Below are 12042 nucleotides of genomic sequence, written 5' to 3' on the forward strand. Positions count from 1 at the left end.
ATACCAGTTCCCTGAAAAAAATAAGCAAAAGGACTTTGGGTCATTATCACTGTGGGTCACTAACTGGCATAGCTACGCTGGCAAAACTTTTAAATGTAGACCAGGCCGCAGACCAAGGTTTCCTAAGTGTTTAAACAAAGCCTAACACATCAGGAGTCCCAAACCTGATTGCTGAAAGCTTTTCATCTTCACCACTGGACCAAATCCTGATGCCAGTGAAGTTAGTGGCAAAAATCCTGTTTTCTTCAGTGGACCAGGATTTGACCCCAAGTACTTTAGCAATAGAGGCACAAAATCAGTTTGAAATTCTCAGTTAAAAAGTGTGTTGAAAGTTGTTTCAGGTACTACAAGGGCACCCGAGTACCCTGCCAGTTGTGGTTTCAGAGCCCTATTTATTTTTAAAAATACATTTCTCTTCCCTGTTGCTGTGTAAAAGATTCACACACAAAAAAAGAGGGAAGTGACCAACTAATGGACTATACAGTGGAGACAATGAAAATTAACTTTACACAATGGGCTGTGAAATGCACAACATAAAGAGAATTTTTGTGGGGGATTTTCTTCCTAAACGCTTTCAATTATACTGATTTTAGGGTTTACTTGTATCAACAGTAGACAAAACGTCTTCAGAAATAAGTTTGATTTTTAAATTTTTGGTGTCCCTTTAATGATGGGCAAACTGCATTCTAATATCAAAAGCCTGTCTGACTTTTCTAGTAAAGTCTGCAGTGGTGTTCTGCATTGATATCTTCAGCAAAACTGAACAGACTCTCTTCTGAAAGACTGCTTGGAGGGCTTCCAAGATACACCTTTTAAGATTGCAGCAAGATTTGGAAATCAGATAAGCTTTCTGTTTCCATCTTTCCACAAGGTCATGTTTACCAAGCTAGGTTGGTTCTGTGTTAACTATCCCCATTGCAAATTTTACCACAAGTCCCAAAGGCTTGTATTATCCAACAAAATTTCTTGACTGGTGATTACATTTCACTTTTTGGTTTTATTTCAAGGGGAATGATATTTGTATTCTTTAGCTGAATTTTTTTTCCTGCTAGTCTTATTCCTAGTCTTCACTTAAAAATTGGATCTACCTAGCTACATTTCTCAGGCCTGTGAAAAATTTTGCACCCTGTGCATTGTAGTTAGGTCAACCTAATGATTTAGTGTGGCTAAACAGTGAAGAAACAGAGTTTAATATTTCTGATTTCATAATTCCACTTATCCATATTTTTTGCCCTAAAGTATAATTTCAAAGTGTCCACTGATGGTAGAATAATGGAAATGCAGTCTTACTCCCTGCCAGTCTCTTGAATGAAATCTTCAAAAACTTTCAGCATTGTAAATATAGTATCAGTTAGAGAGACTCCAAAGTTGTATTTAATTTCTTAGCAAAAGAGACAGATGAAGCCAGTTTATTTTCAGGATAATCTTTTCATATATAACAGGTTGAGGTCTATCTTCTGATAATATCAGGAAGAAGCTGTGTAACAGGCAGGCCCAGTTTCTGAAATATTATACGAGTTCAAAGATGGCAGCAAAGAAATTCTTACAATAGCTGACCAGTTTCCAATCTCTATATGGCTAGTAGAGTTAATAAAACATCATGAATAGACAGCTGAAATGTATATGCAAACCCATGCAAACTGTGAACATGAGTCACTACAGCCTTCTTTCAGTACTACTATCATAGAGGCGAACAACACAGGTATGATCTTTGTCTCTCAACCAATGAGCACATGGTTCTTGTGCTTAAGTATTCACAGTGGAGAACAAAAGTATTTTGGTAAATTTTTTTATTGATCTACTTAGCAGTTAGATGGACTTATAGTTAAAAGTAAATAATGGGTCTGTACAAAAGCCATTTTTTACGAGGTTGGTGATGGAGTGTTTGGCTCTAAATGGAGCATTAACATATGGGAAGCCTAGTTAATAGAACCTATAAAGTCAGGTTTTATTCTGCACCTGTATACAGAGCTACAAAAAAAGTGTCCGGTGAAATATCCAGGGAAATTCAGAGAGCGGTGATGATAAAGCATTTTCTATGCAAGAGTGTGTGACCCACTTCCTTTCCAAGGCCAATTAAAACTAGTCACAGAACAGAAGAGAAAGCTTCTAAGCTCTTAGCATGCCCTCAACAAACAGCTGTCTTTTTCTCAGTCTCCAAAAGTAACGCTATGTAGCTTAGAGTGCAGGCAGGACCAAATTTATCTCTTACTCTAGTAACTTCCAGTTGTTACTAGAATTAGGGGACCCTGTGAGGAAATTAGAAGAAACTATGTCTCCTTTTATAACAGCAGCTGGCACTGAGATGTCTTAAGGAGGAGTATGACATAAACACACCAGTCTCTGTATGAGTGGAATTTATATGAACAGAGAGGCAAAGAAGTGTCAGGTCATGAAGCAAGCTAACCTGAGCTAATCACGCCAAACCAGTTCATACATATTGGTGGGCTAGTAAGAAGCAGACCACTGCTGCATCCTGAGCAGCATCTGTTCCATGAATAAACAGATTACTTCACTTCCCTGTGCTGTCCATCTGGCACCTTTCACAAACTCTAAATTCAATTTAAAATACAAACAAAGATTTTACTGTCACAAGTGGTTTGACCTGATAGATGAACTGAATGAGAGATTTGACAGGAGGTAATAGTTCATTGCCCTTAGGCAATCTCTCTCATTCTTCCTGAAATTGAAAGATGATGGTTTCTTTAATCAGATTTGTTTATGTTTATACAAAAAAGAAACATAAAAGCCATTATTTGTATTTGGAGAAGATCAAGATAGAGATGAAGTAGCCTATATTATGGATCCTGACTGGTAAATACTTCTCCTTGCTTCATTTTTAAAATATCAGCAACACTGGTGTTTTAACCAGTCTGTTGGGGTACTGTGCAAGTATTGTTATCCAGATGTTTAAAACACGGAACTGGTCTAATCCCTTCCTCTATAGACAATAAAGCTTGTTTTTCACATGTACAGTAAAGGCTGAATGATTCTTACCCACACTACAAAAAAAGGCTGAAGTTCACTTGAAATGAATAATGCATTCACACTCAGTTAAGCTCAGCAATTGTCCAGTAGTAAGTTTTTGTAATATTGTGTTGTTATATTGTTTGGGAGTGTCTGCATTCCTGCATAATAATATGCAATTGACTGTGTCAGTCTGTACATCTGTAGGTGCAGTTGTGTCACAAAGTAACTACAGATGTACAGACTGGGTGTAAGTACTAGAAGAATCTTGCCACTTCATATGCTGTTCAGCTAGATCCAAGTCCCCACTCTGCTCTCATTTTGCCAATGAAACTGGCTACGTCTCCCTTCCTACGTGTGCTGTGCAGAAAGTAGACACAAAACCTGACAGTGTTTATCTCCAGGGAATCTAATAGATTACAGATCAAAAAAAAATTAATATATACACACTGGGAAATCAGAGTATTCTCCCAGAGGCCACAGAATTTCAGCAAGTATCCATACATCATCTCCCAGATCCAGTGTCTGTCAGGGATTAGAAGGCATACCCTTGCTCAGGAGTATAAAGCTGGAAGCTATGTTTTGAATCACTGGAGGAGGTAGTGCAAGGGAGCAAGTAAAAAGCTGCTGCGACCCTTTACAAGGCTATTTTAAATTCAAAGGCTGCAGCTTTTTCTCTCATTTCTATCATCATCAGAGGGACTAAAATGTTATAAATACATGTTTTATAGTTTATATACTGCAATTTAAATCCCTGGTTCATACCCCTGAGTTACATGCAAATACTTAAGCCCATAGTTTTTTGGTAGATGAATGAATGAATGAACTTGATTTTAGCATTTTTCCTTACCTTGATGGTTTAAAAATTTAAGGAACAGTATTTAAGTAGCAGAGGAAAAAGTTTTATGTGGCTGCCTTCAATACATGCTACTCTAAAAACTTAATGGTATCAAGACAACCCTTATCTATCAGATCATAAAGCTTTTTGATTTACTGAAAACATTGTTGATACCACAGCAAAGACAGAACAGAATGATGCATTCTGGAATGTCTTTTATTGCATTGAATGCAGCATGAGCGATTACCTGCCTTGTGGGCAGGTGGTGTATGTGTCCATTCAGTGCACTCTTGAGATCAGATGAACTGGAGGAGCTAAGAGAGACAGAGAGGTACATAGACGAGACTTTCAGGGACACAATAGAACAGTCCTACCCCCGCTCAGACAGCTTCTGTGCTGTGGAGGAGGATGAAAGTCTGGGGGAAGGAGAACATCAAGCTGGAATGGAGGGAAACAATCCCATAATTGGGACTCTCCTACAGATGATGTCATCCTCTCATCCCCTCCCAGGGGAGGAGACCACAGTTATTACGAAGAGCCAGGTAATAGTAATGGGGGATTCGATTAAAAATATAGATAGTTGGATTTGTGATAACCAGGAGAACCACATTGTGAATTGCCTGCCAAGTGTGAAGGCTGCAGACCTCTCAAAACATCTAGATAAACTTACATTCAGTGCTGGGGAGGAGATGGTTGTCATGGTACATCTATGTACCAGTGACATAGGGAAAGATAAGAGAGAGGTCTTGGAGACCAAATTTAGGCTGCTAGGTAAGAGATTAAAATCCAGGACTTCCATGATAACATTCTCTGAAATGCTTCCAGTTCCACACACACAGGGCCAGCTAGACAGGCAGAACTGCAGGGTCTCAGTGCATGGATGAAACGATGATGTTCGGAAAGGGTATTTAAGTCTATTAGAACCTGGTGAACCCTTGGGGAAAGGAGGAGCATATACAGGAAAGATGGGCTCCACCTAAACCAAAATGGAACTAGATTGCTGGAATGTAAAATTACAATGGTCTTAGAGGAGGTTTTAAACTAAGGGCTGGGAGAAAGCCGACTGGTTCAGAGGAGTACATGGTTTGGACAGAGACATCACTGAGGGGAGGATTTATTAAAGGGGATACTCTATATTCTCGTACAGATGAGAGGACAGAGGTTGATAAAGTAGGAACTGAAGAGAAACAGTCAAAAGAAAAAGAGTCCCATTCAATTACATCACACAAATGCAGACAACTAAATATTGATAAATTTTATAAGTGCTTGTATACAAATGCTAGACATCTAAATACTAAGATGGGTGAACTTGATGCCTGGTATTAAATGAGGGTATTGATAAAATAGGCATCACAGAAACTTTGTGGAACAATCATAACCAATGGGATACGATAATACCAGGGTACAAAATATACAGGAATGACAGAGTAGGTTGTGCTGGTTGGGGAGTGGCACTATATGTGAAAGAAGCCTGAAGTTAAATATAGTAAAATCTTAAACCAAACAGTACCATAGAATCTCTATGGATAGAAATTCCATGCTTCAATAATAAGAGCATAGCAGTAGGAATACACTACTGACCTGATGGTGATTGTGAAATGCTCAGGGAAATTAGTGAGGCTACAAAAACCGAAAACTCAATAATAATGGGGGATTTCAACTATCCCCATAACGACTGGGTATATGTCACCTCAGGACCGGAGGCAAAGATAAAATTTCTAGATAGCACTAATGATTGCTTCTTGGAACAGCTAGTCCTGGAACCCACAAGGGGAGAGGCAATTGTTCATTTAGTCCTAAATGCCAAGAGATGACTATAGCTGAACTGCTCTGGAATAGTGGTAGTAATAGTAATAGTGACTATAATGTAATTAAATGTAACATCCTTATGGGGAGGGGGACATCAAAGAAGCCCAACACATTAGCATTTAACTTCAGAAAGGGGACCCACACAAAAATGAGGATGCTAGTTAAGAACATAAGAACATAAGAATGGCCGTACTGGGTCAGACCAAAGGTCCATCTAGCCCAGAATCCTGTCTACCGACAGTGGCCAATGCCAGGTGCCCCAGAGGGAGTGAACCTAACAGGTAATGATCAAGTGATCTCTCTCCTGCCATCCATCTCCACCCTCTGACAAACAGAGTCTAAGGACACCATTTCTTACCCATCGTGGCTAATAGCCATTAATGGACTTAACCTCCATGAATTTATCCAGTTCTCTTTTAAACGCTGTTATAGTCCTAGCCTTCACAACCTCCTCAGGTAAGGAGTTTCACAAGTTGACTGTGCTAGTTAAATGGAAATTAACAGGTACAGTCACAAAAGTGAAATGACTGCAAGCTGCATGTTATTAAAAACACCATAATAGAGGCTCAAATTAAATATATACCCCAACTTATAAAACAAAGACCAAAAAAGTGCCACCATGGTTAAACAAAGTAAAAGAAGGGGTTAGAGGCAAAAAAAGGCATCCTTTAAAAGTTAGAAGTTAAATCCTACTGAAGGAAATAGAAAGGAGCATAAACTCTGGCAAGTCAAGTGCAAAAGTATAAGTAGGCCAAAAATAATCTGAAGAGCAGCTAAAAACTAATAATTTTTGAGAGCATGCAGATGGTTAAATGACTTTGCTATTGCAGTCCGCATCCTAGAAGTTGTAAAGGACAAGGGAGGCCCTCACAAGGAAATCTACTCTTATGTTATCCAGGAACTTAGACCAACTTTGAATGAATTGGGAATCTCCACTCCAGAGGCTCTCGGCCTGGACAAAGCATAAACATAATTGATGGGCTGCACATGCATTTTATTAATGCTCCCTGATTATACTCAGTCGCCTGGAGACACAGATGTTAAAATATTACCTTATTTGAAATAACTAATAAAAAACTAATAATTTTTTGAAGTACATCAGAAGCAGGAAGCCTGCCAAACGATCAGTGGGGCCACTGGACAATCGAAGTTCTAAAGGAGCACTCAAGGAAGATAAGGTCATTGAAGAGAAGCTAAATGAATTTTTTGCATCAGTCTTCACTACAGAGGATGTGAGCCATTCTTTTTAGGTGACAAATCTGAGGAGCTGTCCTAGACTGAGGTGTTAGAGGGATGTGTTGGTACAAACTGGTACATTAAACAATAATGAGTCAACAAGACCAGATGGTATTCACCCAAGTGTTCTGAAGGAACTCAACTACGAAACTGCAGAACTATTAACTGTGGTATGTAACCTATTGCTTCAATCAGCCTCTGTACCAGAGGATTGGTAGATACCTAATATAACGCTGATTTTTTAAAACAGCTCCAGAAGTGATCTTGGCAATTGCAGGCCAGTAAGGCTAACCAGGCATTATCAGACACATAGATGAACATGGTATGTTAGGTAAGAGTCAAAATGGCTTTTGTAAAGGGAAATCATGCCTCACCAATCTATTACAATTCTTTGTGGGTGTCAACAAGCATGTGGACAAGTCTGATCCAGTTGATATAGGGTACTTGGATTTTCAGAAAGCCTTTAACAAGGTCCCACACCAAAGGCTAATAAGTAAAGAAAGCAGTCATCGGTTAAGAGGGAAAGTCCCCTCATGTATCAGTAACTTGTTAAAAGATAGGAAACAGAGGGTAGGAATAAATGGTCAGTTTTCACTGTGGAGAGAGGTAAATCGAAGGGTCCCCCAGGGATTTATACTGGGACCAATGCTGTTCAACATTTTCATTAATGATCTGGAAAAATGAATAAAAAGTGAGGTGGCAAAGTTATTACTCAAGATAGTTAATGTCAAAGCTGACTGTAAAGAGTCACAAAGGGATCTCAGAAACATAGGTGACTGGGCAACAAAATGGCAGATGAAATTCAGTGTTAATAAGTGCAAAGTAATGCAGATTGGAAAATGTAGTCCAAACTATACATACCAGATGATGGATCTAAATTTTTACCACTAAAGAAAGATCTTGGAGTCATTGTGAATATTTCCCTGAAAACATCTGCTCAATATGCAGCAGCAGTCAAAAAAAGCTAACAGAATGCTGGGAACTATTAGGAAAGGGACAGGTAATAAGACAAAAAATATCATAATGCCACTATATAAATCCCCAAAACCAGGGGTCACCAATGGCAGCAGGTTTAAAACAAAAATAAGGAAGTACTTTCACACAATGCACAGTCAATCTGTTCAGCTAGTTGCCAGGGTTATGTTGTGAAGGCCACAAGTATAACTGGGTTCAAAAAAGAATTAGAAAAGTTCATGGAGGATAGGTCCATTAATGGTCGCGGATGCAACCCAATGCTCTGGGTGTCCGTAAACCTCCAACTGACAGAAGCTGGGACTGGATGACAGGGTATGAATCACTTGATAATTGCCCTGTTCTATTCATTCCCTCTGAAGCATCTGGCACTGGCCACTGTTGAAAGACAGCATACCAGGCTAGAAGGACAATTGGTCTGACCCAATATGGCTGTTCTTATGTTCTTAATAAACCTCGAAGTGCCAGAGGTTTACAGAGTGAAATGTTTCTTTTTTTAAAGAACAAGTTACATTTCTATTCCTGTGCTGAATACCACCATAGCTTGGCGCACATATAAATTTTCTAGAGTAAGCCCAGTCCTGCTGCCCAAAAGAGAGCTGTACTGACTGATATTTGGTCTGTTAAGGAGAAACAGGACAGGAACTTTGAAAATTGTAATTCTGACTACTTTGTTTGCTACTGACCAGTAGCCGTCTGGGGTGGCAAGCTTCCAGGTGATGATGGCCACATGCTTCTGAATGGTTTGGGGAGTATTCATGACAAAGTGTCACAGCTGCAGCTCAGGGATGAGCCCAGCGCAGATTTAGGAAAGTGCCTGTGGTAGAATGTTGGACACTAACAGGTGAGCCAGCACTCTAATCACTTAGGGTATGTCTACACTGCAATATAAGCCCTGGTTTCAAACTCAGGGTCAAGCCTAACTCCTCTTTATCTACACATAAACTGCACTAACCCAGGGCTCAGACCTAGGGTCCCAGGACCCCACAGATGTGAAAGGTCTGAGCCTGAGTCAAGCTGGGAGATAGGGCTCAAGCCAGGACCCAGGGTTCAAGCCCTATTGCTTTGCAGTGTAAACACAGACCCGCTGGACTCATGCTCTGGGAACCCACCAAAAGTATTCCACAATTCCACCGGACAACTTTCATTGTCCTCTGGACAGTTAAGTTTGGTGGATAGTCAAGTTTTCCCTCACTGCACCACAAACAAAGGACTGAAGTGGTCACATTTTTGGAGGGCGCTAGGAAGTCTCGGATATGGGGGGTTGGGACTTGGGCCCACATAATGCAGTGTAGTTTCCCAATTCCTAATCTAGGGTTATAAATGAGTGTAGATGCTCAAACCCTAGGTTAATCAGCCCATGGTCTGTTAACTCAAGTTCTGCTAACTCTGGGCTTACATTGCACTTTGGCACTAATCAGTTCCCTTGGAGAAGGCTGATTGGAGATATGCAAGCTAATTAGCTGATCAGGCTAGGCGGCTGATGAACCAATTAGCCCATCAGCTGAGGGGTATAAGAAAGACACAAGAAGGTGTCAGGAGAGGACCTGGGCTAGCTGACTCCAGTGTGTTCAGAGATCTCAAGGAAGGGAGACCTCTGGCCTGGTGGGAAAGAGTTAAACGTAGAGAAGCACTGTATATAATATTGCTGCATTGTATTGCATTACCATATTGGTGCTGGAAATGTAAATAAATCAATTGAGGTTGCCACTCAATGGGGAGAGTCTCAGAGGTTCCTGGGGTATCTGCAAACAGGGACGAAGTGCACCCCATTACAGTGCCCTTTGTCATCCTCAGATTCTGCCACCACGGCTGATCACCCCAGGTCTCCAAAACAATCCTTTCCCACAAGTCAACACTTGTTTCTCAAGCCCAGAAACAGCATTGCATTGAGTATAGCCGCTCCAAAAAAAGTTCATCCAAAGCAGCTGCTCTGTGTCACCCTCCTCTTCCTCCTTCCACTGCTGCTGGTACAGCCGCTGTTGCAGCTGCCCAAAGTGTTCAGCATATAGCATCCAAAGCCACAGTCACCTGGCGATGAGATCTCAAATAAATGTCCACCAGTCTCTGTGTGTTGGCAGTTGGCAGCATCACAACTTGGAGCACTATTCCAGGAGAGCAGACACAAAATGCCGGATGTTTTGAAAATGGAACAGGCTTGCCCACAAGAAATGAATGAGATGGCAGGAGAGGAATCACAGGCACTGTTGAGCTTATCCCCAAGTCCCACAATTCCACTCACTCCCAGCTAACTTCTGCTATGTATCTATAGCGGGGCAGTCACCCCATTCTGGTTCAGAAAGGGTTAAAAGCCAGCCCTTGGAGAGGGCTGGGGCTTAGAGCCAATCAGAAAAGGCTGGGAAGTAGCCAATCAGGGCCAGGTGGGCCCCATCAAAGGGCTGCAGGGCCAGAAGGTAGTCCGTCTCTCTCCAGCCTTGGAGAGGGAAAGACTGGTTGCCTGCAAGCAGAAGGGGGTACCTTGGACAGAGTAGTGGTGGGAGGAACAGGAGGCGCTCCAGCCTGGCGAACTCCCAGGCTGAGGCTTTGCTTCCTAGGCCTGAGGAGATACTGGAGCTGTGGGGAGCAGCCAGGGAAGGAAGAGGCAGCAGGTTCAACCCCCTGGCTGATGAGTGGCCACATCAGACTGCAGTTTGCCCCTGAGGGAAGGAGCTAGATAAAGACTGGGAGTGGGTCACTGAGGCAAGGTGGGCTTAAGGAGTTGGGGTTCCCTGGGGAAGGGAGGAGCCCCGAGTGTGGGGGTACTGTCGCGGGCAGTACCCAGGAGAAGGGGCACTGCAGGCCGGTGAGGGATGTGGGGTCAGAAGTACTATAAGTGGTGGAGATTGATCAGGAAGCAGGTACCAGTAGGGAGATGCTAGCAGGAGGCGCTCGGAGGCTGGGATGAGCTAATTCCTGGATGACCAGCAGGAGGTGCTGCAGCGGTGAGTGCATGCCGTGCTACAATATCCCACAACTCAGAGCAAGAGAAGTCACAGAATAGTATAATACATGGAGATATACCTATCTCATAGAACTGGAAGGGACCTTAAAAGGTCATCGAGTCCAGTCCCCTGCCTTCACTAGCAAGACCAAGTACTGTCCCTGACTTCTTTGTTGTTGTTGGGGGGGGGGGTGTTCCCCCTGATCCCTAAATGGCCCCCTCAAGGATTGAACTCACAACCCTGGGTTTAGCAGGCCAATGCTCAAACCACTGAGCTATCCGTCCCCCACAAAGAATGCATACAGAACAGCAGCAAAGCAAAGCACTCTAGGATACTTGCACAGAATGTTGCTCTCCTACTCTGCCCAAAGTCCATGCCATGTATACAGTGGATGCACAATTATTGCAGACTGTCTCATATGCACCAATCAATGTGCAAGAAAAATCAGTGCAAATTAAGACCCCAAGTAGACAAGGCCTTATTTAAAGCTTGCTGATTTTTTTCATTAAGACTAATAGAGAAGACATATGCTTTGATATGTATAATTCAGCAAGCTGTAAGGAAAGAGGAAGATCATACACTAAATTGTTTCACTTCTTCTATCTTTATTTCAACCATGGGATTTTTACAGACTAATAGCTTAGTCAGGTCTCACTAATTTTTCTAATATAATAGTTACAGTAACTTAAACAAAGGGCTGCTTTTGCCCAGAGACTCCAGGAAATCTATTTCTACCTTATTCCTGTCAAAGACAGACAGAGGGCGAGAGGGGATATGCTAATTAAATTCTTTCTTCCTACTTTAAAGGACCAAGAATATTTTATACCAATAAATTTATTAGAGGGCAATAAGTTTGCCCTGAATTTACCTGATCGATAGGCATCTCCACTTTCAGATTTTTGTCTTCTTGTACCTCTGCTGCCCCTTGAACTTCTCCTCGGGGTTTACCAGCTTTAAAAATACTTGGTGCTGGAAAGTAATGAAAAAAAATACTCTTTGTATACCTCCATGAACATGTCACAGTTCCTTGTTCATCAAATTCACGCTTAGGATTATTAAAATTCATTATTTTTCGTAGTAAGGAAAGAATCAATTCTATAATAAGAAAGAACATTCATCGTATTGGCTTTATTTCCAAAAGTTGCACAACCTAATCAGTTTCAAAGAAAAAAATGTATTCCTGTTGAAATATTTTATTTTTGCCTGAAAGGACTTACTAGGAAGTGTTGTGCAGAACACTTGGCCAAGAAAGGGTTATGTAGCAGTGCAAATATCAAT

At 41.4% G+C, this 12042-nt stretch overlaps 1 protein-coding gene across 1 annotated transcript in view; it reads right to left on the bottom strand.

The window, feature by feature from the left end:
* The window catches only part of DCDC2C (doublecortin domain containing 2C), a 108921-nt gene that overhangs the window by 39718 nt on the left and 57161 nt on the right, over positions 1-12042 (bottom strand). The window contains exon 8 of the mRNA XM_065402188.1: positions 11633-11733. Coding sequence (XP_065258260.1) covers positions 11633-11733 — 101 coding nt within the window. The remainder of the gene's footprint in view (positions 1-11632; positions 11734-12042) is intronic.

This window comes from Emys orbicularis, chromosome 3 (genome assembly GCF_028017835.1).
Source record: "Emys orbicularis isolate rEmyOrb1 chromosome 3, rEmyOrb1.hap1, whole genome shotgun sequence".
In the NCBI taxonomy this organism is placed as follows: Eukaryota; Metazoa; Chordata; order Testudines; family Emydidae; genus Emys; species Emys orbicularis.